This window comes from Prunus mume, linkage group LG5 (genome assembly GCF_029339155.1).
Source record: "Prunus mume cultivar Tortuosa linkage group LG5, ASM2933915v1, whole genome shotgun sequence".
In the NCBI taxonomy this organism is placed as follows: Eukaryota; Viridiplantae; Streptophyta; class Magnoliopsida; order Rosales; family Rosaceae; genus Prunus; species Prunus mume.
Genome location: NC_142702.1, coordinates 3483416 through 3511302, shown reverse-complemented (window position 1 = coordinate 3511302; position 27887 = coordinate 3483416). Strand labels below are relative to the sequence as shown.

Genomic DNA, 27887 nt, shown 5'->3' with positions numbered 1-27887 from the left:
TTTTGTCATATAAGTATCTAACAAATTAAGATCATCAATTCTACCTGTTCTTCCTAAATACTTGAAAAAGTCTGAAGTATATTCACTAATATATTGCAAAGCACAAATTTGTAATTGTTCTAAATTTCTTATGGCTCTAATTTGTTCTTGTTCATTTCTACCATCTAATCTATTATGGTCTAAAAATTCATATTTAATTAATTTAACAAACGCATCTATATTAAACATTTCTTTTGCTGCTTGATGTTCTATTGGATTTTTAGTTTTCCATGCTTGAAAATAATCAAAAACCATTCCATCTTAAGTATGCTCAAAGTAATCTAACATATCTTTATTATTACTAAAATCTAACATTAATGCTACATGTACACATCCTTTTTCCCATCTTTCTATAGTTTTTTCCCAATCCTGTGGGTCTACATGATCTAAATTTAATATATTTCCTGCTAAACTAATTTGTTCAATTCCTTTATAAGGGATTCTATTTTTTCTTATTCCAAATGCTTCTTGTTGAAAAGCATTTCTACCGGTTTCTTCATTATTTTATCTATATGGTTCATTAGTTTGCCTAAGATTTTGTTGATCTGTTCTACTTGCAGGGGCTACAGATGGTCCAGATGAACTATATTGGTCTTCTACTAGCATGCATTCTACTTCAATTAACATATTTTGGTATTCTTTTTCTCCTAAAATATGTTCTAATCCTATATTTAAAATTAAATCTTTCATTTCTTTATCTTATAATCTATGTAATCCTAAATCATAAGTTTTATATTTTTCTATATATTCTTCTTCATCTAAATTATCTATGTCATCTATGAATTTATTGACTATATTATCAAAATTATGTTCTATCATATTTATTTCTAAGTTATCAAACGCCATATGTATTTCTTCTTCTAATTCACTTTCTAAGTCTTCTATATCATTTATCTGTTTATAATTAGTAAATCTTACTACTGCTTCACCTATATGATTTTCAAAAATTTGTGCTTTATTAGGTTGTTTATTTTTTGCTACTTGTAAATTAGGTAAAATCCATTCAGTTTCTTCTAAAAAACTATTATCTACTGGTTTTGCCTCTATCATATTAACATGTTTACTACCAAAAGTTTGTACTAAATTTTGGAATTCTACATTAAATTTGTAATTATAACAATCTGAAATTTTTCCTACATACATAAGACTGATGCTTAAATTTTTGTACTCACCTTTCATATTATAATTTTTTGTTCTTATGCTAATTTTAATATGTTTACTAAATTCTCTAATATTCATGACATAATTTGGAATACATCCTATGACTGCTAAGTTTGTGCTAAGATCTACTTCTGCTGTAGCTATAGCTGCTTGTTGATGGTTATCCCATCTGTCATCATATATGTATACTAGTGCTTTGGTTCCTACTTGTGCTCTAGTGAGTCCAGCTATTCCTATCATAATTGTTCCTATATGGATTTGTTGATAATGTGATTTTTTAAGGTGTTCTATTGCTATGTTACTAAGTAAATTAAGAGTTACTTCTTTATCTATACAGCTTACTTCATGTTGACTGATACTACTTACAATACTATGCCTAGTTTCAAATCTTCCTAATTGATATAAATTATATTTATTTTTCTGATATTTTTCAAAGCCTTTTCTAAGAAATTCTTGTGATTCTTGTTCACTAGGGTATATATCTTCTGTTCTAACTATTTCTTTTCCTTTTCTTCTAAAGAGTTCCATTTACTATTATCAAATGGATTTATTCTATTTTTTCTTCTATGAGGATTATTTCCTAAAGTTAAATTTTCTAATTTATCAACTAAGTCTTTGGGTAGTGTAGAAGTGGTATTGTGTACTACTTGATTAATTTCTGTTACTTGTTCTCTAATTGATCTACTTTTTCGGCTAAATTTAAAATTAATTGGATAATTAAATTATTTTGTCTTATAGAGATATTACTACTTACTACAAATGTTGTAAATTCTGTAAGACCTACTGGTTCCTTATCTAGTTGACCAACTTCTCTAATGCTTTGATATATTTATTATTAATTTTAGAATATGTCATCAAACTAAAAGTTTATCTATTTTACTATGTAACTTTTCTACTTGTTCAGTTAATGTTTTTTGTACTAATTGTATTTTTTGCACTTCTAATTTTAACTGTTCAATAATTTCTAATGACTGGAGTTCTATTTGTTTTGGCTTACTATCTATAAGATCTATGAATTCTTTTATTTCTTTCTTGCTAGGGAATCTTTGGATATTCCTATTATTATCTTCTAATTGGGATGTTATATAGTCTAAGTTTTGTCTAATTGTTTTTAAGTAATTTTTCTGAAAATATTCTAGTAACTGTTGAACTATTCTATTATTTTTGTTATGTTCAACTTTTACACTTTTTGCTTGACTAATCAAAAGGTCAATAATACTATTTTCTAAGGGATTACTACTACTATGTAAAAGATGTTTTTTGTGGAAAATAACAAACAAATGTATTATTATTTAGAGTTAATTTTTTCTTTTGTTGTTCACTGATTTCTAAATTGAGGTATTCTATCATAAAATCTATCTAAGTCTACCTTTTTCTTTTAAGATGCCTAAATGGTCTTGAAAAGATTCTATTGATTCTTTACAAACTTCTAAATGGTATTGGTTTCTTGTTATGCTATTCTGGACTTCTAACTTTCTTCTAGGATAATTATCTACTTCTGGTGATCTTATTAATTCTTCTAGATTCCTAATTTCTTTTTGGTATTCTACTTTCCGTTTCTTTAATTCCTGCAACCTTTCTTTTATTCTAATAGATGTCCACCAAGGGCCAAACATGCAAACGGTTTACTGTTTTCTAGTACTTAACAAAATTTTAACATATTAGAAAATGTTGGTTTTTATCAGTTGTGTTGACTAACTTCTATCCTCAAGGTACTTTACTGGTATAACTATATTATTAAGGTGCTAAACTAAAGCTCTGATACCATTCTTGTTCAGTTAATGTTTTCTTAAAATTTTGTTGAAGCGGGGTCTCGGTCAAGGTTTTCTAGAGGCCAAAATAACAACCAGACACCATGCCTAAAACATAGAACTAGAACATGGAACTGCAAAGACGCTAACTTAAGGGCTATGGAGCAGAACTCAGAGGTTCCCTAACAGACATCAAATTATTGTTATGGCAAATATCAAACATGACCAAGTGCTCAAACACAGTATTGATCGTCAGTTTAGCAAGATAATAATATAATTATGAACAACGTTTTCCTGTTTTAGACAAGAAGTCTACTAAGAAAATAAAAAATAAAAGAGAAAAATGACTTACTTAATTGCTTATGTTGTTGGAACTACTGTTATCACCGAGTATAAACAGTGATCGGAGATATTGACAGTAAACGATATATTAACAGTGATCGGAATAAGTAAATACAATAAGGGAAAGTGTATGAACAAAGAGAGTTTTATTGATTGAAATTTTAAAGGAGGAAGTATTGAGATTTTTTCTTCTCTGGTGTTCTGTACTTCTTTCTTCGAAGTTACAAATTATATACACAAATTACACCGACTTCTACTATGGCTAAGGATGAGAAGAAGAGTTCTTCTTTATCTAAAACTCTCTATCTTTTTCTCTATCTGATACTATCTCTCTGAAGTTTCATATGAACTTCACATGCACACTGATAGCAAACAAATGATTCCTTTCTATACATGCACTCTGAAATATGTATAAAGAAACAAAACACTATATCTGGTACTGTCGTTGCGCAGTAAGAACAGTTTGGACAGATGCAAAGTGACAAAGGCTTCACATAGTCTGGTTGCTTGAAGACAAAATATTCACATACTAATGGCGGAGGAAAGAGTTCTAGGACTTGCATGTCTCTAAAGCTAAAGATAATGGGCCTTTTTGCCATTTTGAAAAGTGTTTGGGTGTTTTTGAGAGCTGCTTGTTTCTTTTGGGTTTTTTTTCTAAATTTCGCAACTATATATAAAAGCAAACCAGAATTATAAATTTACATAAATTTATATATTTTAGTTTGAAACGAAGTCGTGCTTTATTATTAAGAAGAAGAAAAATATTACATTTTAGTTTTTAATTTTTCTTAATTACTTAAAATAACATATATTTTAAGGAAAACTATATATATATATATATATATATAACAAAATTAACTCAAAACCTACATTTTGAAGTATTTATCTAACTTCAATATCAAGGAGAGTGTGTAATTGTTTGTGTAGAATTTCATTATTCAAGAGTGTTTGGACATTCAACAAAATCAGAGTTCTCAATTACTTCGATGAACCAAAATTGCACTAGTTCATCATGTTACGGTTGCTTGAACCTGCACAATCGTTAGAACTTATGTATAAATAAAATAAGTATAAAAAAACAATTTAGTTTGATTTACTCATGTTTTTTTCTTCTTGTTTATTTGGTCGGAAAAAGGTGAATTGATAGCACATGTTCATTTTGTGTTGAAGAGAAGCCTTAAGAAGGACCTTGTACCTGAATTGGTTATGGAGCCAGTGACACCCTGAACGAAATAATTTTATTGTGTTTTGCAATTTCATGGTCGTTGTCTTCCAAAGAAAGGGTCATATATTCAGCAATAAATTTTAGAGATATTTAGTAATATACCCATTCTTAGCACTAAAACTATAAATAAACCCTACATCATTTTATTTTTATAAACATACCCAAAAAAAACCCCCAAAATGACAAATGGTCGTATTGAATTTAATTTTAATTATTAAATTACTTTGATGCCCTATTGAGTGTTTTGGGCTTTTTTATGAAATTTTGGGATGGATTTATTTAAAGAAATCAATGACAATTTTGTAATTTAAAAGAAGTTAAAAACCTTTTTGTTATGTTGTAAATGAGCTTTGGGTGTGTTTATAAATTCCATTTCATATATGTTTTTTTTATAATTTAGGCTCCTATATTGGGTATATTAGTGAATCTCCCTAAATTTTATTGGTGAATTCATAACGGGGTTGGACAAAAGCAAGTGTAATGTGAGTGAGTTGAAAAAAGACCATTTCATTATCAAACAGAGTCAGAAAGAAGCAGTTCTACTTCTTCAGTCCAGATTTGTTGCTCACAAGCAGAATCAGATTTGAACTTCCATGTAATGAGAGTGAGGGAGAACCAATATGACCAACCTCATCAAACTTTATTGGTGATATTAATCAAAAGAGTTAATTACTGTAGACGTCCCTGAACTTGACTCCCATTTGCAATTGGGTTCGTAAACTTTTTTTTCGACAATTACATCCGTTAACTAGATAAATAGTTCCAATTGAGTCCTTCCGTCAATTTAGCCGTTAATTTGAGGGCTAAAACCGTCCATCTAAATTAAAATATTTTAAAATTTTAAAAATTAAAGAAAAAAACTGAAAAAAGTGAAGAAAAAAAATTTAAATTTAAATAAAAAATAAATAAATAAACTTAAAAATAAAAAATAAAAATCCAAATCCAAATCCTTCTCTCTCTCTCTCTCTTTCGCTCTGTCTCTCCCTCTCCAGAATCCTCCCAGGACCTGCAAATTACTCCTGTTGAAGAGCCAACAATGAGCCTCAACTTCTGTTGAAGAGCCAACAAATTACTCCTGGTTTCATTCAAATCATGAATCTGCCTGGCGCACTCGACCAAACCAAATCGACATCCAAGAGCAGAATGGTCTCCTTGAGCTCACGAATCCGACTATATCCTTCGACGATCTTCACATTCAAGTCCTGCAACTGCCCCTGAGCCTCGAAGAAGGAGTTGGAAAAATCTCTTTCACCAAGTGAAGCTCCACGACGTCCAAGTAATGCGAGAGCTTCTCCTGGAGCACCAGATTCTCGGAGACGTTTGTGAACGGGCAGGCCGATTGAAATGTGGCACCGTCTTCTAGGGCAAAGTCTTCTTTGAAATAGAGAGCGGGGACTTCTCGGAGGCAGGCGACGATGGCCTCGCCTTGGCCACCGATAGAGTCGATGTCCGAGTTCTCCTTCTTGACGTGGTTGATGATGTCCTCGAAGCGGTTGTAGTGATCGGAACTGGAGGCGAGGTAAGGCTGGAAGTCGGATCGGGTCACGGAGTCGGATGCGGATTTGGGTATGAGGGGCGCGAATTCGGGCGGGGCGACGCAGGCAGAGGAGGACCACCAGCCGACCCGGGAGGAGGAGTCGGAGGCATTGGGGTTGTTGAGGATGGAGGCGAGGCTCTGGCTGGTATTCGGGTCGGATATGGAATTGGATCGGCTGTGGGACCTTCCGGGTCGGGAAGGTTGGGCGTCCATGACTACCATTTTCTTATTAGAACCATGGCTCAGGCGGTGTGTTTGTGTTGTCAGGTTGGGTTTTAGAGCAGTGAGGCTTGTAGGAATTGTTAGTGCACAAATGGGTTCTACAAATTTTACAGACCTTTGAATTCATAGCATGGTTTTTTCTCTTTTTGTGGTTAAATTCTTTTATGTGGTTTCTACAATCACAATTTGTTTGATACAGATTTGTATTGTAAACTTGTGAAGATGGAGGTGGAGTTGTTATGGTTGATGACAGATGAAGAAGGTGGAGTTGGGGTCAATGATGGATGAAGAACTGAAAGGACGCTTTTATCCTCTCACTTTGACAGATAAATTGACAGAGTGGGACAATAGGACTTAGAGCATCCACAGTAGAGTGTAAATTCAGGGTGTAAGCCACTTTACATCCCCTTTACACCTGGAGTGTAAATATGTTTTTCTTTAATTGTAAATTCGGGGGTGTAGTGTGGTCTCACTTTTATTTGATTTTTTTATTTTTCCTTTTTTCTTGAGTGGTCTGCGCATGCGAGGATGTAAAAATAGATGTAAATATACATTTTATTTTACATCCTCATGGTGATGATGTATATTTACATCTATTTACATCTCCCAATTGGAGCGATTTTACGGTGACTTATGTATATTTAACATACACCTCTATATACACCTCTCTATTGTGGATGCTCTTAATTGGAACTATTTATCAAGTTAACGGATGTAATTGTCGGAAAAAAAAATTCACGGATCCAATTGCAAATAGAGACCAAATTTAAGGACGTCTACTGTAATTAACCCTTAATCAAAATATGTGGCTGGACAAAAGATAAAAAAGTCCATGTCAGAATCAAACATAATCAGGCAAAGGACGCAGCATGAGCTGGAGCCCGGCCATTATACTAGACACACTATTCAAAACTCAATTATCAGCTTCCACTTTTCCTTTTCACCCAAAAAAAAAAAAAAAAGCTTTCTACTTTTTCTATGTAACGTGCTGGTGGCAGCAGTTAAAGGAATCCAAAAATCAAACACAGTAATTTCTGTAACTTTGGTGTCGGCAGGATAAAAAGTCTTGGGGAATTTGCATTGCGTTTTCTTTATCTATCAGACGACGAATACTATTTTCTTCTCTTTTGTGTTTTTAACCCCAGACTTTGTCGTTTAATCCATCTTCATATTTATTATGTCTTTGTTCTGGCTCTCTTGATCTCTTTGGTTCTAAAAGTGTGTAACTGTGTATTGCCTTTGAATTTTCCTTCTTGTTCATTGCGACACCTTCGGCAATTCGTGAAGAAATCTGCTGCTGATATATATCATATACTTCAACTACAGGTACTTCTGATTTATTCTGTTTGGTGCCTTTTGTTTTTTGTTTCTTTTAGTTTCTTGTTTTTTATTTTATCTGCTCAGAATTCCTTTTCTTTGATGCATTTCTAATCAAGCTGCTTCAAGAAACAACTCCTTACATTTTCTTTGATTGCTCGCTTCTCTTCAGAAACTATGGGAGAGGCTTATCTTGTGGCATTCCTTCAAGTGCTGGTCGACAAGATGGCGCGTCGTGAGGTGTTCAAGTACTTTGGACTCATAAAGGGCGTCGACCAAAAGCTGCAGAAATGGACTGCCACCTTGTCTGCAATTGGAGCGGTTCTGAATGAGGCTGAGGAGAGGCAACTAATCACGGAGAGCAAGCCGCTGAAGCTTTGGCTGGATGATCTCAGGGACTTGGCTTATGACGTGGAAGACGTATTGGACAAATATGCTACTAAAATGCTCAAACGGGAGATAGAGCAGGGACATTATGCCGGCACCGCAAGAAGGGTCTGGAACTCCGTCCCTAATGGTGTTTTCAACTACAAAATGAACTCAGAAATACAGAAGATTACTGAGCGTTTACAAGACATATCTCACCGAAAGGACCAGCTTAGTTTGAATATCATTACTGGGACGACGTCGTCCACTAAGGCACGTCAAAATTTACCTCCCAGTTCCAGTCAACCAGATGGACCTGTGATTGGAAGGGACGAAGACAAAAGGAGGGTCGTGGAATTTATGTCGAAACAAGAGCGTGGTGCCGTCAATTTCGATGTAGTTGCCATTGTTGGTATGGCTGGAGTCGGAAAGACAACACTTGCTGCACAAGTGTTCAATGAAATTGATGCAACCCAGCAATTTAAACCGACTGCTTGGGTATGCGTGTCTGATGACTTCAACCTAGAAAGAGTGACAAAGCAAATTCTCGCAGCAGTCACATCCAAACACTATCCAACAGAAGATTTCAATCAAGTTCAACATTATCTGCATAAGGAATTAGCGGGGAAGAAGTTTTTAATTGTTTTAGATGATGTTTGGGGCACATGTAGCTATGGTCTATGGATGAAACTGCAGTCCCCCTTTCGCGATGGAGCAGCAGGAAGCAAGATAATTGTGACAACCCGTGATGCAGAAGTTTCGAAAATGATGGGAGCTGGCACTCTAGTTCATAAATTGGAGCCTATGTCAAATGACGTTTGTTTTGAAGTATTTGAGCAGCATGCATTCAGGAATGCTAACAGAGATATACCACCAAATTTCGAGTCACTGAAGGAGAAAATTGTTGCAAAATGCAGTGGATTGCCTTTGGCTGCTAGGACTCTTGGCGGCCTTTTACTTCGTAAAGAGATGAATGAATGGGAGGAAATATTGAACAACAAATTATGGAGTCTATCAAATGAGCGTGACATACTTCCAGTATTAAGATTAAGCTATCACTATCTTCCTTCACATTTGAAAAGATGCTTTGCCTATTGTTCGATACTTCCAAATGACTATGAATTTTGTGAGCAGCAATTGATTCTTCTGTGGATGGCAGAGGGTTTGATTCAACCACAACCAGAACATAATAAGCAAATGGAAGATTTAGGAACTGATTATTTTCAGGAGCTCTTATCGAGGTCATTATTTCAGAAATCAAGCAAAAACAATTCAAAATATGTAATGCATGACCTCGTTGTTGGTTTGGCACAGTGGGCAGCAGGAGATATTTGTGTTAGATTGGAGGATAAGCAGAATAGCGATCATGTACAACTTGGATGTTTTACGAAGGCCCGCCATGCTTCCTACATTTCCGGTGAGTATGACGTGGTTAAAAGATTTGAGGCATTTTCTGAAGTGAAACATTTGCGAACTTTTCTACCACTTTCAGGTGATTATCCTTCGAATTATCTAAGTCGTAAGGTTACTTTTGATTTATTGCCAAAATTGCAATACTTGCGGGTGCTTTCTCTCAATGGCTATAAAGTAACTGAGCTGCCAAATTCAATTGGTAATTTGAAGTATCTGCGGTATCTTGATCTTTCTCACACATGGATAAAAAGTTTGCCTGAATCAACAACCACTCTTTTCAACTTACAGACACTGATATTGGAAGATTGTTATTATTTGGAGGCACTACCTATCAACTTGAGGAATCTGGTGAATCTGCGTCATCTCAAAAACTCAAGTGTATCTTCACTGAAACCAATGCCTCCGCAACTAGGCCGATTAACAAATCTACAATCTTTGCCTAATTTTGTGGTGGGTAAAGGTAGTGATGAATCAGGGATAAGAGAGATAGGATCCCTATCCCATCTCCGAGGGAGATTATCACTCTCAAGGTTGGAGAATGTGATCGATGCTGAGGATGCACGGAAGGCCGACTTAAAATCCAAGGAGAGAGTAGATAAATTGGTGCTAGAATGGTCGGATAACACACAAGAAACGCAATTAGGCGTGCTTGACAGATTAGAACCTCATAGAATGGTCAAATTTCTCAGCATCAGCGGTTATGCTGGACTAAAGTTTTCAGCATGGATTGGAGACCGTTTATTCTCTACTATGGTTAAGGTAAGCTTAAACAAGTGTGAGAAGTGCAAAATCTTGCCACCACTTGGACAGTTGCCTTCACTCAAAAGGCTTTATATTACAGGAATGACTGCAGTGGAAAGTGTTGGTCCTGAGTTTTATGGAGAGAGTAGCTTGCCTTTTCCAGTACTGGAGGATCTCCAGTTGTCAAATATGCCCAACTGGAAGAAATGGCTTCCTTTCGCACAAGATCAGGTTTTCCCTTGCTTGAAATTGCTTTCAATCAGAAATTGTCCTCAATTGGAGGGTAAGGTGCCAGAGAACCTTGATTCTTTAGCAAGACTTACAATTATTAAATGCGAGGAATTGGTGATTTCAATTTCCAATTATAAACAAATTGGTGGATTAGACATCGACGGTTGCAAAGCGGTGGTGAAGACAAGTGGCGTTGAGTTTGAGTTATTAAATTCCTTGAGACTTTCAAATATTTCAGAGGTGAGGTTCCAAACAGGGGAATTCACCAAAGGATTAAGGAAGGTTGCTGATTTGGAGATTGGAGGATGTGAGGAGCTGACATCTTCACTGAAGAATGAGGATAGAGTATTGCAACACTTGATTTCTCTTCATCGTTTGGTTATTGAAGGCAACTCTTCCCTCCTTGAAAAGCTGGGAAAAGAAGCAGAGGAGTTGCTGCAATTGCAAATATTGACTTGCAAGCTTAAATATCTACAATTAAACAAGTGTGCAAGTCTTTCGAAGGTACCAGAAGGGTTGCATCACCTAACGGCTCTTCAACGACTTGACATAGTTGGATGCTCAAGTCTGGTTTCTTTTCCAGATGTTGGTCTGCCTCCTTCCCTTGAAGTCATAAGGATTGAGGAGTGTGATTCGTTGCTGTATTTTGCAAAATACCAGATTCCCTCAAATCTAAGAAGAATAGAGATTGAAGAGTGTAAAAGTTTGAAATCATTAGTAGAGAAAGAGGAGGATAGTTCTTCGTCTTCCTCTTCTTCTCCTATTTCTCTTGAGCACTTGGAAATACAGAGATGTGATTCTCTAACGTCGTTATCATTGAGAGCCCAGTTGTTTCCCAGGTCGCTTAAAGGCCTTCACATATCCGGTTGTAAAGAGCTGCAGTTAATAACGTCCGATGGGTTAGCCCACGACAACACTAATTATTGTCTTGAATATATTAGGATCTGGTCTTGCCCAAATCTGAAATCCTTACCGGAGGGCCTATGCCACCTCACCAATCTTCAATCTTTAGATATTTATGGTTGTGGGAGTCTGGTTTCCATCCCGAGCCTGAGTGGTGAGGGTTTGCCTTCGCCAACAACAACAGCCGCCTCCAGCCTGAGAGAAATCTGCATCAGAAATTGCAACAAATTGGAGATGTTACCGGACATGCGCAATCTCAACTGTCTTCAGGAATTGAATATTGATTACGGTGAAGGTTTAAATTTCACTTCCTTTCCCCCCAACCTAACATCACTTACAATCTGCGGAATCAAGAATTGTAAGCCGATGTGGGAGTTGTCGCACAGGCTCGCCTCTCTTACAAGCTTGTCCATCAGTGGTGAAGACCCAAGTGTGGTGTCATTTCCACCCGACAGTTACAGGGAGATGGAGATGGAGATGCTGCTCCCCAAATCTCTCACTGATCTTTCAATTTGGGGCTTCCCAAATCTGAAGAAACTGAGCAGCAAGGGCTTTCAATCCCTCACCTCTCTTCGATCTCTTAAACTCTGGAATTGTCAAAAGCTGGCATCTATTCCAGTGGAGGGGTTGCCTATTTCACTGAGGCGACTTGATATCATTCGATGTCCCCTGCTAAAAGATAAATGCCAGCCTGGAAGTAAAGGACGATACCTGCCCAAAATATCCCACATCCCCCGCATAGATATAAGGGATTAGAAGACGGTTTGAAGATGACGAGAACCCACACCCACAGATGGACATGGTCAACTCCGACTCTCACTCTCCCCAGGTAGTTCAAATTTCAAACATTATCAACACTTTCCCTGTACTCTTTATGGTGAGACTCCTTTTCTGGCATATTATTGCGAGTAGTTTATAATGTCGAGAGATCCCTGAAAAGAAAAGCAAATTGTTGACCAAATAAGGAGACCAATCATATTGAATTAAAAAATAACTACATATTTATGATTCTCTAAATTAGGGAGTATGATTGGAGTTCAAATTTTATAGATGCTCCTAAAATAACTTTTGTGTGTTTTTAGCTAAATTTTAACTGAAAAAATAAGAAGCATGATTATAGATGCTCTTATATTATAGTTAATATATAGCATATGGATAATATAATTGTACAAAAAAAAAGGAAAAAAAAAGAAACAATATTGTTATAGCTCAGATTAAAATATATATATATATATATATATATCTGAGAGTTAAATAATCATAATGTTAATTATAGGGTTCATTTGGACAGGAATTTGGAAAGACAGAAGTGTTGAGGCTGGAATTAATATATAACATGAAGAAGAGGAAGGTCACCCCATCAAGCATAATTTATATAAAATATCTAAATCACCAGCGCCAATTAGTGGTTTCATTTATAAAATTAAAAAAAGAGAGTAATTTACTGATTTGCTGGTTCTAGTTCTTGCTTTATGCTATTGTACACTCTTGACTTCTTCAATCACTATATTCTTCATTTTTTTTTTTTTTTTTGGTTAGACCCAAGGGTGTCCACCGCCGACAGCAGTGACTAATCCCTTTCGCTGCGGGAGCTCTCCCAAAGGAGGTAAACAGCTTGCCACGAAATGTGCTCCATTCCCATGGGCGGGGATCGAACTCCCAACCTCATGGTTAAGGGATGAGGTGAGCTACCACCACACCACATCTCATGGTTACTATATTCTTCATTTTCACTAAGGCATGACCGTGACACATTGAAATATGACTTAGTTTCTCATCCAATAGAATAAATACAGGGAGTGCATTTAAGCCAGTCCACACATGATGTCTGGTCCAGTGTGAGAGGGTTGAAAGAAGGGACTGCCTCTCTTACTTCCGGAGCTGCAGGGTGAAGAGCTGTGAAAGGACTGGATAGCAACAAGGTCATTTCATATCGTGCTAACATCAACTGAAGATGGTAAATCACTATCTTTCTGTTGCAAGTTTCAGATGTTTAATATTTTGCCATTTGGTTTGCCTTGTAATATTTTGCCATTTCTCTACTGAGAAAACTTTTACCCATATTTTTCTTTCTTTTTTTTGCTTGGCTACAATGTTTATGTTTTTCATAATTCTCTGCCTTTTATTCAAGTTAGTAGGTTTACTTAATCTTAACTGAAGATTTGAACCCTGACCCCTTTACAATTTTTGGTTGGGACGACTTCAGTTTTTGAAGGACATCCAGTAACCAATTGTTCTTTGTTCTTTTAAACAGAAATATCGACTGAACCTGCCAGACACTTGTGACAAATTCTTGATAGTTGCGCTGACATATTATATGTGCAACTAAGCCTCATCTTTATTTTGATGATTTACCAAATTATCTTTTGAATCATGCTGAAAAATACAAGTGAGGTTGCCGTGTTTTGTTTAAAGAATGCGCTTCTGCATTGGCAGGAACGCTTTCAATATTTGGATGCTATATACAGATTACAGAAGCGGATGTTGTGTTGTGCCAGAATAGTCTTCAAACTCCCATCCCTTCAAGCTTCTCAAGAAACCACTGCAGGGGAATAGTAAACTCGTATGGCTCATGCTCTTTTTCTCTCTAGATGTTTTGCTTGCTCCTTGATTCGAGTGTGACGCCTACAATGATATTGTCCTCTTTGCAGAAAGAGTTGAAACCATCCTTTGCTACTTTCAGCAGCAATGGGAGTTAAATAGGCCCAAACTCAAAATTTCAACAGCAGAATCCTCTTCCTTTGCAGCAGTAGGTGACAGTGCTGCAAAAAGGACTCAAAGAAAGATATTTATGAGAGTTTCGTCAGTTCTTTGGACAACCATTTGCTTTAAATATTCTGCCTATCAAAGCAAGAAGGATTGTTTTATTGGGTCATGTCAATTCACTAGGCATTTGTAAACATGAGAAGGAATAGCAAACAATGAGACAGGTTTTTTTTTTATACAAATTTTACAGACTATAGTCTGCGGGGAGGAGAATTTGAACTTTGGTGCAATGAGGCAAGCTCACTGCCCTGGCCTAACCCGCCTCGCCAGCAAGCAATGAGATATTACATATTCATATACAGAATTCTTTTTCCGTCCTCAATCAAATAAGATATGCACCCTTGTTTAGGCACTGAATTGTTGTTGACCAATTTGGTTGTGCTGACATCTTCATTGTTTGTTGTTTTCTTTGTTTCTTTTGGCTCATCAGGAATATGTTGAGCTGAGTTGACATGTTTATGCTTGTCCTTACCATTTTTATGAGTGACATTCACCAGTAAACAGTTCATCAATAAGAGATTCTATATATGATGGATGAATCTACGGCCATTTGGATTACAAATGGGGATAATATGACATTCTAAGAGTTCAATTATCTGTCTAGACTATTATAATCTGTATACGCCAATATTTAAACAAAAATGAAATAAAGAAAACAAATGGGTTAATTGGCAAAGACCATGCTTGGTCTGATTGTCCACCCCACCACGATGGAAGCATATATAGGTGATATCTCGTGGTTGCTAGTTTATTTTCTAAATGCCCATCTCTTGCATTTTTATCGAAAGGTTACCACACTGTAATTCCATAAACAAAATCAATATCCACACAAAAATAAAATTACTTACAACAATCATATAATCTATCCTATGCTCTAATCTCGTATCTTTTGAATTCCAACCCACCGTGCATAATCAACCCACCTGTTCCACAATATAAAGAATCATGAGAATTGAAGAGGAAAACACAACCAACTTACATAATGAGATTCAAGGAGAACTCAGATCTTACATCAAGGACCCCAAGAATGTGTTGCCTGTTCGAACAGCAAAGCAAATTGCACTCAGTATAATCTTGTGTTGGTGTAGCAAGGGTTCTAGAATTCGTTGTTCGATTACTCCAGCGAGAACTTGGTACCTTTAAAACAAAAGGTATATCATTATACATGTTTCCAATAGTAACAAAAATAAATTATTATCATTTCTGACTAGCCTCAACTATTTATGAGCAATGATTAAATAGTAGTGTCATTGCCAAATGAAATAATAAGTCAATGAAATAATCAGGATATCTCTTAGCCCTTCTCTTAAAGATGGGATGCATGTTTCTTTAATCCCCACTATCCAACCAACATCAATTATCTTGCCTAAAAAGGAATTTCCGTATGGTAGACAATTGATATATAGAATTTTCTAAAGGCCAACATATATCATAGCATTGGCTTTTTTTTTTTCCCTCAATCAAAAAACACAGAATTATGTACATAAAGCTAAATAATGGTAAACAAAAGATTTCCTTCTTCAAGGTGTCTTCTGCAGATCCTTACTCTGCTGCAGCACATCTTGTATCCATTGTTGGAATAATGGTAAGCATGTGTCCTTTCACATAAATAACTGTTCTATTTTGAGAGGTTAAAGAGTTTCTTTTTAAGACATGTTTATGGTGGCACTTGTCTTTCCACAGGAATAACTGGTGTATGAATTTTATAAAGGGTTTCTTCTGTCAACATGTTCTTGGAGACTATATATGGATTCATATAGTTAGAAGAGCTTGTTTCTCTTTTCCCCATGTGCTCTTAGGATAAAAAGCTTCTCGATACCTAGAAAGGCCCGGTACCATCCAGAAATTCCACAAATGGTTTTTTTGGATAGATACTGTTCTCCATGGATATGATAGTTACTCTTTAAAATACCAAGTTTCTTCAGTCAGTCTTGAAAAGTTTGTTAATGGTCTATGCTGACAGTTCATGAAGGTTAGAGTAAATAATAAATAGATTACTTAAATCTGCAGAAAATCTGTGTACCTTAGATTGCTAGAAACTGCCATATAAACTCCATAGGCAACACTAGTTGATAATATGGGAACATCCTCTGCTTCACCAGCAAAAGATTTATCGATAGCTTTTCGTGCATTAATCAATGCATTTGTTACACCCGTACCAACCTAAAAGAAATTGAAAAGTTGTAAACAGTCATATGACACCAAACGGCTACTAGCCTACTGAAACTGTCAACCATATAACAAACTGGGAACCACATAACATCATGACACCTGTATAGCCATTACATGAGTGGGAAGCAGATTTCATATGTGCATTCTACAATGAAAAACTTATAACACAAGACAAAAACAATCTAGTAATGTACCAATACTCCCATTTCTTTCACTAAATACATATAATATTTTAGACAGTAATTGAAAATGAAATATACTTTGGCAATAAAGCACACTAGAGCCTCATAATTCATTTATAAGACTGGTTGGAGAAGCTTGTGCCTTTGTATATTATTTGGAGAAAAAAATCTACATCTCTGTTATTGTTGAACGTTGATACAAAATTCAAATCAATGGTACACTATCATTAAATTAGAAACAGTCGAGGATTATAACGCTCAGTAAAGAATCATTTTGATAGGCATATACTACATAAGTATCCTATATTTCAATACAATTTGCTAGTAGAGTTAGTTTATGTGGCTGAGCAAAAGTTGATATAGTCTTTCCTGCATAGCATGATGCTTCAGGGCTTTAAATACAATATTCTCATCAATTAATTTTTTTTAATTTTTTATGGCTAAGTAAAAGGAAAATCTAGCCTTGCTTATGATGCATGTTGTATAAGTGTTCCAATACAACATGCAGAAGATACTTTAGGGTTAGTATTGGAGACCCAATAATATGACCAGAATATAACAAACCCAGGCCTGTACAGAATTGTTCATCAATGTTGTAATGATTGATGCAACATTAAATTAATGCGTACATGCTCTATAATATAATGAGTTAGCTAAAGAGGGTTAAATAGGTATGGAAAGTATTTGGTTATTGCTGAAAATTTCACTCACCAGAGATGCACCAGTCCCGACTGCAAATAGTTTAGCTCCATTTCTCTGAATAAAAGATCAAAATACTTTAAACTCAATGCACGTACCACTATGAGACATGAACATGACTGCTAAACTGTTAGATAGCACATACCACTATTGCACCTATTCTCTGTAAGAGTGAGTAAGATGTTCCAGCCAAAGCTACCTGCAGACAGGAGTGATGACTCGCTTGTTATAGTCATATGACAAAGTGGCAACTTAAAAGGCCAAAAATAATGAAGCAAGCACTAACCTGAAAAGCATTATCAGGACACCCATAGAAGAACTTAGCAAGACGCCCCGCACTGACAGTAAGAGGAGGTCGAAGTGAAACAGTAGGAGCAGGAAGCCAAACAAGCATAAAATCGGCTATAATGGCCATCACCTGAGATTTAAAAAATATATATTAACAGTAAGGCTGCGAAAAGGTGCAACAAATAGAAACCAGAAACCCAACAGATAAAAAAGGCAGAAATAGATAGCATGAAATGGTAAACGAAACACATCAGCTATCATCAAAATTGAGGAAAACTTCCAGTTGTTACAAAGTTGAAGAAGTGCTGCAGATCTTTTGCACTCCAAGTTTAACACAAAGTTTAGCATATATGAAAGCTTATGACTAGAAAAGGAACTTTCCTTTGAGATTAATAAGCCTTCTGAAAGTATGGGGAAGTAATCAAATGAGTAAACAAATTTAAATGATGTACATTGCACCAGGTCCTACTAGTAAAATGCAATTAAATGATAAGTAATCCCCGCAATTTATAACTCTACTTCAGAAACACAGTTGATATTGTCATTGCAACCCCATTAACAAATTCTAAGTAAGTCCAATTTCCAATTGAAGCAAACAATTCAAACCAGTCAATTAACTAAAGTTCCCACAAAGCAGGCTCAGTTTTAGAGCACAGATAGCAGAAATGCCAACCAAAAATAAATAAAAGGATCATACGAATATAAAAAGACACCTAGAATCAAGTTGCAAGGATGCAAGGAAAGAAAAACACAAGAGTGGAAACTGAGGATCCTACAATCAAGCAACTCCTATTCAAAGGAAAATGACCGAAGACACGAATACCATTTAGTGATTCTGTAATTGGAAGCGCACAAATTGCACAAAGGTTGCTACCAAGAGTTGGCATTGAGCTCAATATTCCCAAAGATAGTTTTCTGCATCCATTCCAATTCACAACCCAAAACTCAACTGAAAGGCAGATTTTCCGAGTTGAACTTATTTATTTTTAATATTTATATCATATGACATATCCCAGATTCCGACAGTGTTTCTTACTGTTACACTGTCGCTCAGCCCAATTATACAAACATCACTTGTAAAAGCTATTCATCTATGGAGCTAATGAAAATTACTTAGTTTGGAGGCAATAGTTTTCCGTTCTGCAGCACAACAAAATCAAAGATCTTATTTATATGAGAGGCGTACCACATCCGCAAAAACAAAATCCAGCTCTTTGGTAAAATTTTCGCGGCGCCGCTCCAACTCTGCAGCAGTCTGAAAAACGAGCAACATGGAAAGAGCTCAGCTTACACCTACCTATACATAGCAGATACTCTGATTTGTATTCAATATTCAAAAGTTAAAAGATATCCAATGCATAACAGAGCCACCATTTCCATTGAGGCGCCAAATAAGAATTGTAGATGCCAAAGTATGGATCAACGGTCAAGATTTCACCTTTTCTATAACTTTATCAGATTAGAAGTTAGCAAATTAGAAGAAGCACAGACCTTGGTGAATATTCCAACACCACACTCTATAGCAACCTTAGTCAAGAACAAGTCATCCGCAAGCAACCGCTCCTTAAACCCATCAAACCCAAGCAGCCACCTGAACACCGCTGACTTCTCCAGCTCAAAGAACCTTCTCACAATAGACCCCGGCACACGGCCCGCCTCTATTGCCGCCACCAAGTCCTTGGGCAGGCTCTCCGACGACCGCCCCGCCTCCGCTATCGCCGCCACGGCCTCCACCTTGTTCCGCTCCCGGTCCTCACCGCCGTCATCACCGCCACCGTTGCCCTGATTGTTATTGTTGTTACCTCCGCCGCCTACCCCGCCGCCAGGAGGGGGGTCACCGCCGTATGAGGCGGATGAGCTGGCGATGAAGGAGAAGCGGGTGAGGCGGGGGGTGGTGAATGAGACGGAGGGAGTTGTGGTGACTTTACTGCGGGAAATGAGAGTGAGAGAGAGGCTTTTTGGGGATATAGAGAAATGCTGAGGGTTGTTTGGTGAAGAGAGAAAGAGAGTTTGGGTAGTGGAGAAGTTGGAGAAGCTGGTGACTGCTGCCATTGTTGGTTCTTGCTTGCTTGCTTTCAGTTCCTCCCTCTCTCTTTCTTTCAAGAAGCAGAGAGGGAATGTTGAAGTTAGAAGAGAAGGGGCAAGTGTGAATTTAATTCAGAGAATTGGGTTGGTGTGATTTTGGTTGGGGGTGGAAGAATGGAGTAGATGATCGATCACACGAGCCTTAACAGACTCTTCCTGCGTCTTCCTGTCCTCACATATGGTCTCTCTCTCTCTCTCTCTCCCCAACTGGTCTTGGTCTTCTTCGTGTTTTATTTATTTATTTTTATTTATTTTGGTTTTGATGAATGTTCTGAAGACTTTTTTTGTGGACCAAAATGAAATTATAATTTAATCTTTGCTCAAAAGAGAATCACACATTGGAGTTGCTGTCATCCCATTATTTATTGTGTAAACTGGGTCAAATTAGTAAGTCCATGTGAAAAATTCTCTCTTGAAAGTTTATGGCACTTATTCTTTAAAGAAGAAAATAAGAATAAGTATCAAATTTGGAATTTTAAAATTTCAAGTTCAATGTGTTTTCAATTAAACATTTGTTGCAATGTAGCAGCCTCAGCTAACTCTCTCAAGAATTCTCTTATAATTAGTTCAATGTTTTTAGGCTTTCACTAAAACAGCACCAATTAAATGAGGTATGTGCACCGATGCATGACCTTTTTTTAAAAGGTTTTTTTTTTTTTTTCCCAAGAATTGGCTATAGGCGCCACGTTGCCACATTAGTGTATTGAGGTGGCATTTTGCTGCTTCTTCTTTCTTTTTTTTCCTTATTTTTTGGCAATTGATGCATCATGACAATTAATTGGCTAAACTTTAGCCTAAAACATATAATTTTGGAATCCACTAAGAAGATATGAGGAAACCTCAAAGTTTATTTGATAAATTGAAATAACAAAACATACCCTAACCACATGTAAAGTATGCTTAAATACTTATGGAAACCTTATAAATAACAAAACTCCCAACAAGGGTCACTATACAAATCCTCTATTCAGCAGACTGATAGAAGAACCTACCAATCGGAAGGGGATAATTTGCCCCTCATTGATCGGTAGCACGAATCAACCAAGACACGAGTGGTTGTCCCCCAACTACTCAGCAGTCTACATGCCGACGATATACGCAGAGAGACATGCCTCCAACAATCAATGAGGTTGCCATGTCGACTTCAGAACATGTGTCACCACAATAGTGATTGACAAGAGCCTCATATCGAAGAAATGTGCAAACATACCCTTTTACTTATAAATAAATAAAAATAGAGCACTATTTCAAAGACATGAGGTAACCAATTTTTACCCTAGTCATTACTCACCTACAATTGTCTCAAATACCAAATTTAAGATGATTTAAGCATCAGAGTGCCTTCAGCATGTATCACACCAATACCAATGTCTAACTGATCTTCCCTTTTAGCATATAACACTTTGATTGTTGTTGATGCGTAAAAATCGCTCAACTAATCAGAGTGAGTCGAACTGAGTTAACTCTTCCTTAAGGACATATTAGGTTTTGAGGCTGCACTTTTGTATATTTTTGCCCCTTCTTGGAGTGGTCATTGTTGGTTGCTCTTCTTGAAAGAAAAACATGAAAAGATCACTGAAGAAGTGGTGGTGGGTCCACCAACCACCCTCTGATGCCTAAGTCAGTCTTTTCCCACAACGAAGGTTATATATCCAAAAGTACTGTAATCAAGTATGGAGGAGACTCATGTTACCATTTTTTAGGCGGAAAGTGCTCCTTTTTATATAGGGAAGTTGGACCTTTCTATTGTCCTTTTTCGATGTGGGATTAAAGAGTCGCCGATGTCATGGCATCTTCTAAGTGTGCGATAAGTGGTGGTTTGATGTGTGTCTCTCTCTTTTGGGAAAGCAAGCGTTAGTGGAAGATTTGGTGTGCTTTTCTAAGCGCTTCAATTCCTATATGCAGGCCTCGAAGGGGAGGCGTTAGGGTTTTATGTGATGGGTTTTTGGCCGCGTAGGCCTTAACTGGGTTTGTTCGGCCTCTATTACCCTTCTTAGACCTCCTTAGACATGGGTACGGTAAATGTTGGTTTTGGATTTCATTATCTACTCAAGTAATTTGGGCCTTTATTTCTTGCACTCTTTTTGGCAGGCCCTATGGATATTTGGTATCAACAACTACTGAAGAATCCCTGAGGCACGATATTCGAAGATCAATTCCTTTAGAAGTTGTATCCAATTTTGGACATCAACAATTTAGCACCTTTTATGGGAATCGTTGCTTGACTTCCCACTCCTTTGCTAACCATACTGGACTCCTCGCTCATTAGGCAGTTTCGCCTCCTTGACACCTTACCTCTTAGAATCTCGATGTCGAGTGATGCTAGCCTCGACACACAACTTGCCACGCCTCATCCTGAATCCTCCATGAGGAAGAGGACTAATGAGTTCGACTTACAAGCTCAACTCGACCAATTGCGCGTGGACATGACCAAGGTCCAAGAGCACAACAATCAGTTGCACGGCCAGAATACTGATTTGAAAGAAGACTACCGCTAGTTAACCACGAAACGGGTAGAAGCCCAACGACAGTTAGCCAAGCACGCGTAGGCTACCGAGTAGCGCTTGTGCAAGTAGCACACTACACACATTATTATTCACATTACCATTCTGTTAATGAGAAATTAAAAACATGAGATAGATAGGCCAAAAACAAACTAATAAGAACAAAATCTATGCAAGGCAAGAACACAAGTAATTCAACCCCAAAAATTAGAAGGCAAATGTTTATATATTTATTTTTGGCTAAGTCCATATCCGCAAAATTAGAAAAAATTCGAAATCTTTGGTCAATAAGAAAAGAAAACCAATTTTGTTAAATTACTTTTTGGAAAAAAATAATGGAACAATTTTATTCATGTTTTAATTCATTATTGCGGATGGGAACTACGGTCTACCATCAAACAGTAGACAATAAAGCCACCTCTTATCTCGAACTAATATGGATAGATAGCAATTTTCCAAAGGCTTCATTTGCAGAGACAGAGAGCTCCAACAATGGCTACTAGTACCACACCCTCATCCCTCATGCTAACGTACGCCTCCTCCTCTGTGCACCCACAAGACTTCACTCCCTCGCTCGTCTCCTTCAAGCCCAAGCCGCTCTTTAAAACTTTTTGTCTCTGCCCACTGGTTTTGAGGCCTAGAGAGAGAAGACCAAGCAAGTGGGTCAATTTGAGTTTGTTAAAGGAAGCCAAGTCTGAGCCTTACCCTGTCGCAGCGACTGCTTTGACTGCTGAGGCAGAGGTGGCTGAGGATGTGGCTGACGATGAAGAAGTAAAAGGCGATAGTTCTGTTACCGTTGCTGTTCCAAAGCCCAAGAAAGGGAAGGCTGCATTGCTTTTAAAGAGGGACAGAGTAAGTATTTTCGTCATTATCTTCTGCCAGCTTGGTTTTCCCAATTTTTTGGGGCGAAATTTGTTTTCTTTTTTGGTTATCTTGTTTGTGTGTCTTCATTAAGGCTCCAGGATTTAAATTTCGGAAGTTATTGCATTTTTATCGAAGCAAAGTATGCCCAGTGATTCTTGTATTGTTCTTTTACCTTTAATTTTGTTGTTGTTGAAGAATATCGATTCATTTAGAAATGGGATTAATGGGTTTTTTCTTTCTTATCACTTCAAAAATTGTGTCAGAAAAACCCTTCGTTGAATTCTGTAAGGAAGTATAGTCACTAACTTTTTGTAAGTTATGCTTCTTCAGATTCTAGAAGGATTGATTGAGTAAAGTAAGGTCACGTTATTGTCTTGAAAAAGACACTGGTTCTACAAATATAATACATACATTCTTCAAGTTTGATGGTTTTTCTGTTGTTCGTATAATTCTAAAGATTGAAGAAACCCCTAAAGTTATTTTTTGTAATTTGGTTTTAGTTGATTTATATTCGTGCAATGTCCTGTTTTTACATTCTTCCAAGATGTCAGTACTGATTCAAACGCTCAATTGTCTTCTGTTCAAAATGTCAGACAAGGTCCAAAAGATTCTTGGAAATTCAGAAATTGAGGGAAACCAAAAAAGAGTATGAGCTGCAGCCAGCAATAGCTTTACTGAAAGAAATGACCAATACAAAATTTGTAGAAACTGCTGAAGCTCATTTCCGCCTCAATATTGACCCAAAATATAATGACCAACAGCTAAGGGCAACTGTGAGTTTTTTTATCTTGTTAGTTAGAAATATGTTTAGGCTTATCAACTGCTTAGCAGTACATTATTTTCTTTCATGTGTTATGGAATTCTTGTCCTAGGTAAACCTGCCCAAGGGAACTGGACAGACTGTTAAAGTGGCTGTTCTTACTCAAGGTAGTTACTCTCTCAATTTCTCTTTGTACTATTGTCCTTAATGGATAAAAAGTAAATATATCTGTCATTTAGTATGAGCTAAGGAGATGTGGTTTAACTTACTGAGGATACAAGTTGGAAATTTCAACCTAGAGAATGAAAAGTAGAGGAGCATAACTGTGCAAACAATTTCCGCATTAGCATGGATTAGCTAGATCTATTATTCTTGAAACTGCTATCTTATTCTCTATAGGTAAATTGTTCTGTCAATTAATCCTACAAGGCAAGAACAAGTAACACCTTTACTGAGTGGGGTTTTATTTTCATTATGCTTTTACCTTGGTTGAAAAGAACAGAAGAAATGCTTGCTTGGCTGAATCTAGGCATCTCTAAATGGTTTTCATCTTCTGTGAAGGGGACTTTGTGCAAATGAATTAGTTGGAGGGGGTATAGTATTCCCATTTCTTCAATGATCTGGTCTTGAAATGATTAATGAGACTTTTTCTGCCACTAATCTTGGTGAATTTCCTATACCTGTCGGTTTCTAACTAGTGTATCACACTCTTCGAAATTCAAATTGGATTGGAGCATTTTTTTTCTTTAAGTCAATTTATCGTATTCTTTTTTTTTTTTTTATCTCTGATGGCATGGCAATCTCTTAGTCATTTGGTCCAAAAGAGGTTAAAATTTACTCTTAGGAATTGTAAGATTTTTCTCACCTCTTTTAAGAAAAAAATGGAAGTAGTTACTGAGGATGTTGGAGATGTTGCACTTTCTTGCTTTAGCTTATAATTGGCTCCAGTTCTGTTGCTTGTTAATTTTTCACGTTGGCTTGTTTGTATTTAATTTTATATAAATACAGATATATGGTTTCTGTAGATTTAATCCTGTATGAAAAATATGTGTTATATCTACAAAATTGCACCTTAGGTGTTTCATTATTAGCTGGCATAGATTAACCTCAATAGACATGTGCTGTAGTTTTTGAATGATACTAAGATTATGTACGCCTTATACTTTATCTAAAAGTCTCAAATGTTTGGGTTCTCATATTTTTCCTTTCATATTGTTCAAAAATATTCTTCTTCCTTAAGCTTTTTTGCTCCCCCTCAAGCTCATTTTATATCACAAGCATCCATGTGTGCAGGTGCACTCGGGGCTCCTGTGAGTTGCAATAATTTTAAAATGAAAGGTTTTTGGTTTTCATAGTATTTCTTGTCACAGGTTATCTTCTTTAATATCTACAGGTGAAAGGTTTGATGAAGCAAAAAATGCTGGAGCAGATTTGGTTGGTGGAGATGATTTGATACAACAGATAAAAGAAGGATTCATGGAATTTGACAAGTTAATTGCTTCACCAGATATGATGCCCAAGGTGTTGCCTTCATTATTTTGTCTAATCAATATATTTATATATATATATATATATATATATATATAACAATGTCTATTTGACAATGAAGTATGGTAATCATTTTGATTTTTATAACATACAGTAGGCATCTGGACGTCGAGTAAAAGCTAAAATACTATGGTCTTTTTTTGATTTTTGGTCAACAAAGTTAGGGTTTATGATTGAAATGATAAGGACTAGTTTTGCAGCAGAAAAAGAAACTAGTCAGTTGAAATCTAAATCCTGATGTGCATGATAAAATGCTGACGAATATTGTTTGGTTGTATTCAGTATCCATGTTTATTTTTGTGCAAAATCTTGTGATGTCCCCCGCCATCCCACCCCCACCCCTACAATGCCTTGTACATTTGTAGCATACAATGCTCTCACTTGTTGCTTATGCATTTGAGGACAATAATACAATGCCTGTCATAATGTTAATTTGTATTGATGTAGTAAAGTTCATGTTATTCATAAGTGAAATTAAGAATAAAAAATTGGCATCAAAATACGTCTCATAATTAGACACCCGTGCCACAAAACTAAATAATTAAAAGTAAGAAAGGAAAAGCAATATGTGCTGCCTAAGGAAAAGCAATATGTGCTGCCTGCTTTTCCTTGTGACTTGTTCTTGTGGAGTGAAAAAGGTGACTTCCGTTAGACTAGCTGGTGTCTTCAGCGTTCTTAACTTTCACAATTTTTTACTTTCTATTTTGTATATGCTGTATCTGTGCTTGATAATGGCTGGAAATTATGATATTCGGTTACATTTTATCGTCTTTGATGTTTGTCAAAGGTCGCTAGCCTAGGAAAGATTCTAGGACCACGAGGGCTCATGCCAAATCCGAAAGCTGGTACTGTCACTCCTAATATACCTCAGGTATGATTTGGATTTCAATGTTTTAGTTTTCTTTCTGCACTTGTGGGATATTCTTTCTAGCCCTGAACATTTAACTGGTTCCTAGCTACTGTATAAAATGACCTTATCATATTCTCTGTTTCAGGCCATAGCAGAATTCAAGCAGGGGAAAGTTGAATACAGAGCAGATAAAACTGGTATAGTTCATTTACGTTTTGGAAAAGCTGACTTTCCTGAAGAAGACCTTCTCATAAACTTGCTTGCCGCAGTGGTATATTCTTCTCCTTAATTTCCCAATATCCATTGCTGTTGGAATTGCAATCCACTTACTATGAAATTTAATTTTACTTATGCTTTACCTGACAGAAATCGGTAGAAACAAATAAGCCACCAGGTGCGAAAGGTGTTTACTGGAAAAGTGCACATATTTGCTCATCAATGGGTCCTTCGATTCGGTTAAATATAAGGGAGATGCTTGATTTCAAGCTTCCAACAAATTGAAGAATACTAACACCTGTACATGCTGTCTTTAAATTGTTCATTCAGCCTCTTAGGTGCCACTGTCAAAACTTTGCGAATGTAGTTAGTAAAGATGGTAGGAGAGTAAGGGGATGAAGTGTGAGAGAGAGAGGGTGACCTTGATGTTGTATCTTGGTTGAGACTGTCCCCCATAAAGAGAGCATATTACAGTCTCATCTACCCTGAGTGAGAGTGAGAAAGGCCATGTATTAATTTTGTGATCAATATTATCAACTCTTCACTTTCGATTTTTTATTTATTTTTTGTCAATGAGGGAGATTTTACTGTCGTGTATGCTCAGTTCTTGGGCTGCGGAAATTCTCCATGGTTGGAAGAAAGGGGGTATTCTCCAATTTGCCCATGGTTGGAAGAAAGGGGGTATTCTCCAATTTGCCCGCTACGCAGTGCTGTTTTCCCCTTATATTAATTGAGTTTTTCGCAGTAATGATCCCTCAACTATATCGGTATTTGCATTTGGGTCATTGAACTCAATTATTAGTTGCAGATGTTACTCAACTAGGTGTTTTGTTGCACCATTAGTCCTTCCGTCAAACTCATTAAATTTTCTGTAAAAAATGAGGGTAAATTCGGAAATTCATCCACAACCCTCCCCTTCCTCCACAATCCTCCATTGTCGCAACAGTCACGATGGAGCTCACTACCACAACACAATCCACACCCACCATTTCTCTGCCCACTACGTACCCTTCAACACCAACCCTTCCTCTGCTGTGCCGCCGACTCGAGTCCTACTCCAGATGAGATCATCTATCGATCCAACTCCGGCGGCCTCCTCGACGTCTAGCAAGACATGGCTGCCCTCAAGAACTACGATGGCAAAAATTGGGGCGACCTCTTCGACTCCTGCGTCGGCAAGACCACTTGGCCCTAAGGCTCCGGCGTCTGGAGCAAGGAGTAGGTCTTACAGAGATCGACAATGCGACGATATTGTCTTCGCCTTCGAAGGTAACTCCAAAGAAAATCCAAGGCAACCAGCAAGCAAACTGGCTCCAACCCAACAAAGAACACAGAGCAAAGCAACCAAAGATCTAGCTTTTTTATCCAAGCAGACATAAAACAAGGCATAGATCATAGTGAAAACAAACCCAAAATTCAACAGAAAACCATGATTGAGCCTAGCTGGGAAAGTGTACAGAGAAGGTGTGAAGTACAAAAGAACCAGAGAGGTGAAAAATATCGGGTTGCGGCAATGGAGGATTGTGGAGGACAATGAGGGTTGTGGGTGAATTTTCAAATTTACCCTCATTTTTAATGGAAAAAGTCACAAACTTGACGGAAGGATTAATGGTGCAACAAAACACCTAGTTGAGTGACCTCTGCAACTAATAATTGAGTTCAGTGACCCAAATGCAAATACGGGTATAGTTGAGGGACCATTGCT

General features: G+C 36.9%; 3 protein-coding genes across 10 annotated transcripts; 2 read left to right on the top strand and 1 right to left on the bottom strand.

Annotated features, from left to right (window-relative positions):
* The first annotated feature begins 7444 nt into the window (after positions 1 to 7444).
* Positions 7445 to 14526, top strand: LOC103330663 (putative disease resistance RPP13-like protein 1). 8 transcript variants are annotated; one of them, XM_089051911.1, is made up of 6 exons: positions 7445 to 7603; positions 7767 to 12077; positions 12788 to 12931; positions 13045 to 13205; positions 13685 to 13811; positions 13900 to 14526. In XM_089051911.1, the coding sequence occupies exon 2, from the start codon at positions 7772 to 7774 to the stop codon at positions 12002 to 12004; it is 4233 nt and encodes a 1410-aa protein (XP_088908037.1). In that variant the 5' UTR covers positions 7445 to 7603; positions 7767 to 7771; the 3' UTR covers positions 12005 to 12077; positions 12788 to 12931; positions 13045 to 13205; positions 13685 to 13811; positions 13900 to 14526. The 8 variants fall into 8 exon arrangements, with proteins under 8 accessions (XP_088908037.1, XP_088908039.1, XP_088908034.1 ...); XM_089051913.1 differs by having other exon boundaries at positions 13034 to 13205; positions 13717 to 13811; XM_089051908.1 differs by having other exon boundaries at positions 13034 to 13205.
* A 235-nt stretch (positions 14527 to 14761) lies between these two features.
* Positions 14762 to 19680, bottom strand: LOC148916649 (protein RETICULATA-RELATED 4, chloroplastic-like). Its single transcript, XM_089051914.1, has 8 exons — positions 18847 to 19680; positions 18542 to 18610; positions 17354 to 17485; positions 17213 to 17266; positions 17080 to 17124; positions 16038 to 16177; positions 15026 to 15151; positions 14762 to 14937 (listed from the first exon to the last, which is right to left on the bottom strand). Exons 1-8 carry the CDS (start codon positions 19405 to 19407, stop codon positions 14889 to 14891), a joined length of 1176 nt encoding a protein of 391 aa, XP_088908040.1. The 5' UTR covers positions 19408 to 19680; the 3' UTR covers positions 14762 to 14888.
* Positions 19681 to 22383: 2703 nt separating this feature from the next.
* Positions 22384 to 26755, top strand: LOC148916648 (large ribosomal subunit protein uL1c-like). The gene is made up of 7 exons (XM_089052223.1): positions 22384 to 22796; positions 23402 to 23581; positions 23681 to 23735; positions 24962 to 25089; positions 25904 to 25987; positions 26112 to 26237; positions 26333 to 26755. The coding sequence occupies exons 1-7, from the start codon at positions 22437 to 22439 to the stop codon at positions 26465 to 26467; spliced, it is 1068 nt and encodes a 355-aa protein (XP_088908349.1). The 5' UTR covers positions 22384 to 22436; the 3' UTR covers positions 26468 to 26755.
* The last annotated feature ends 1132 nt before the right edge of the window (positions 26756 to 27887 follow it).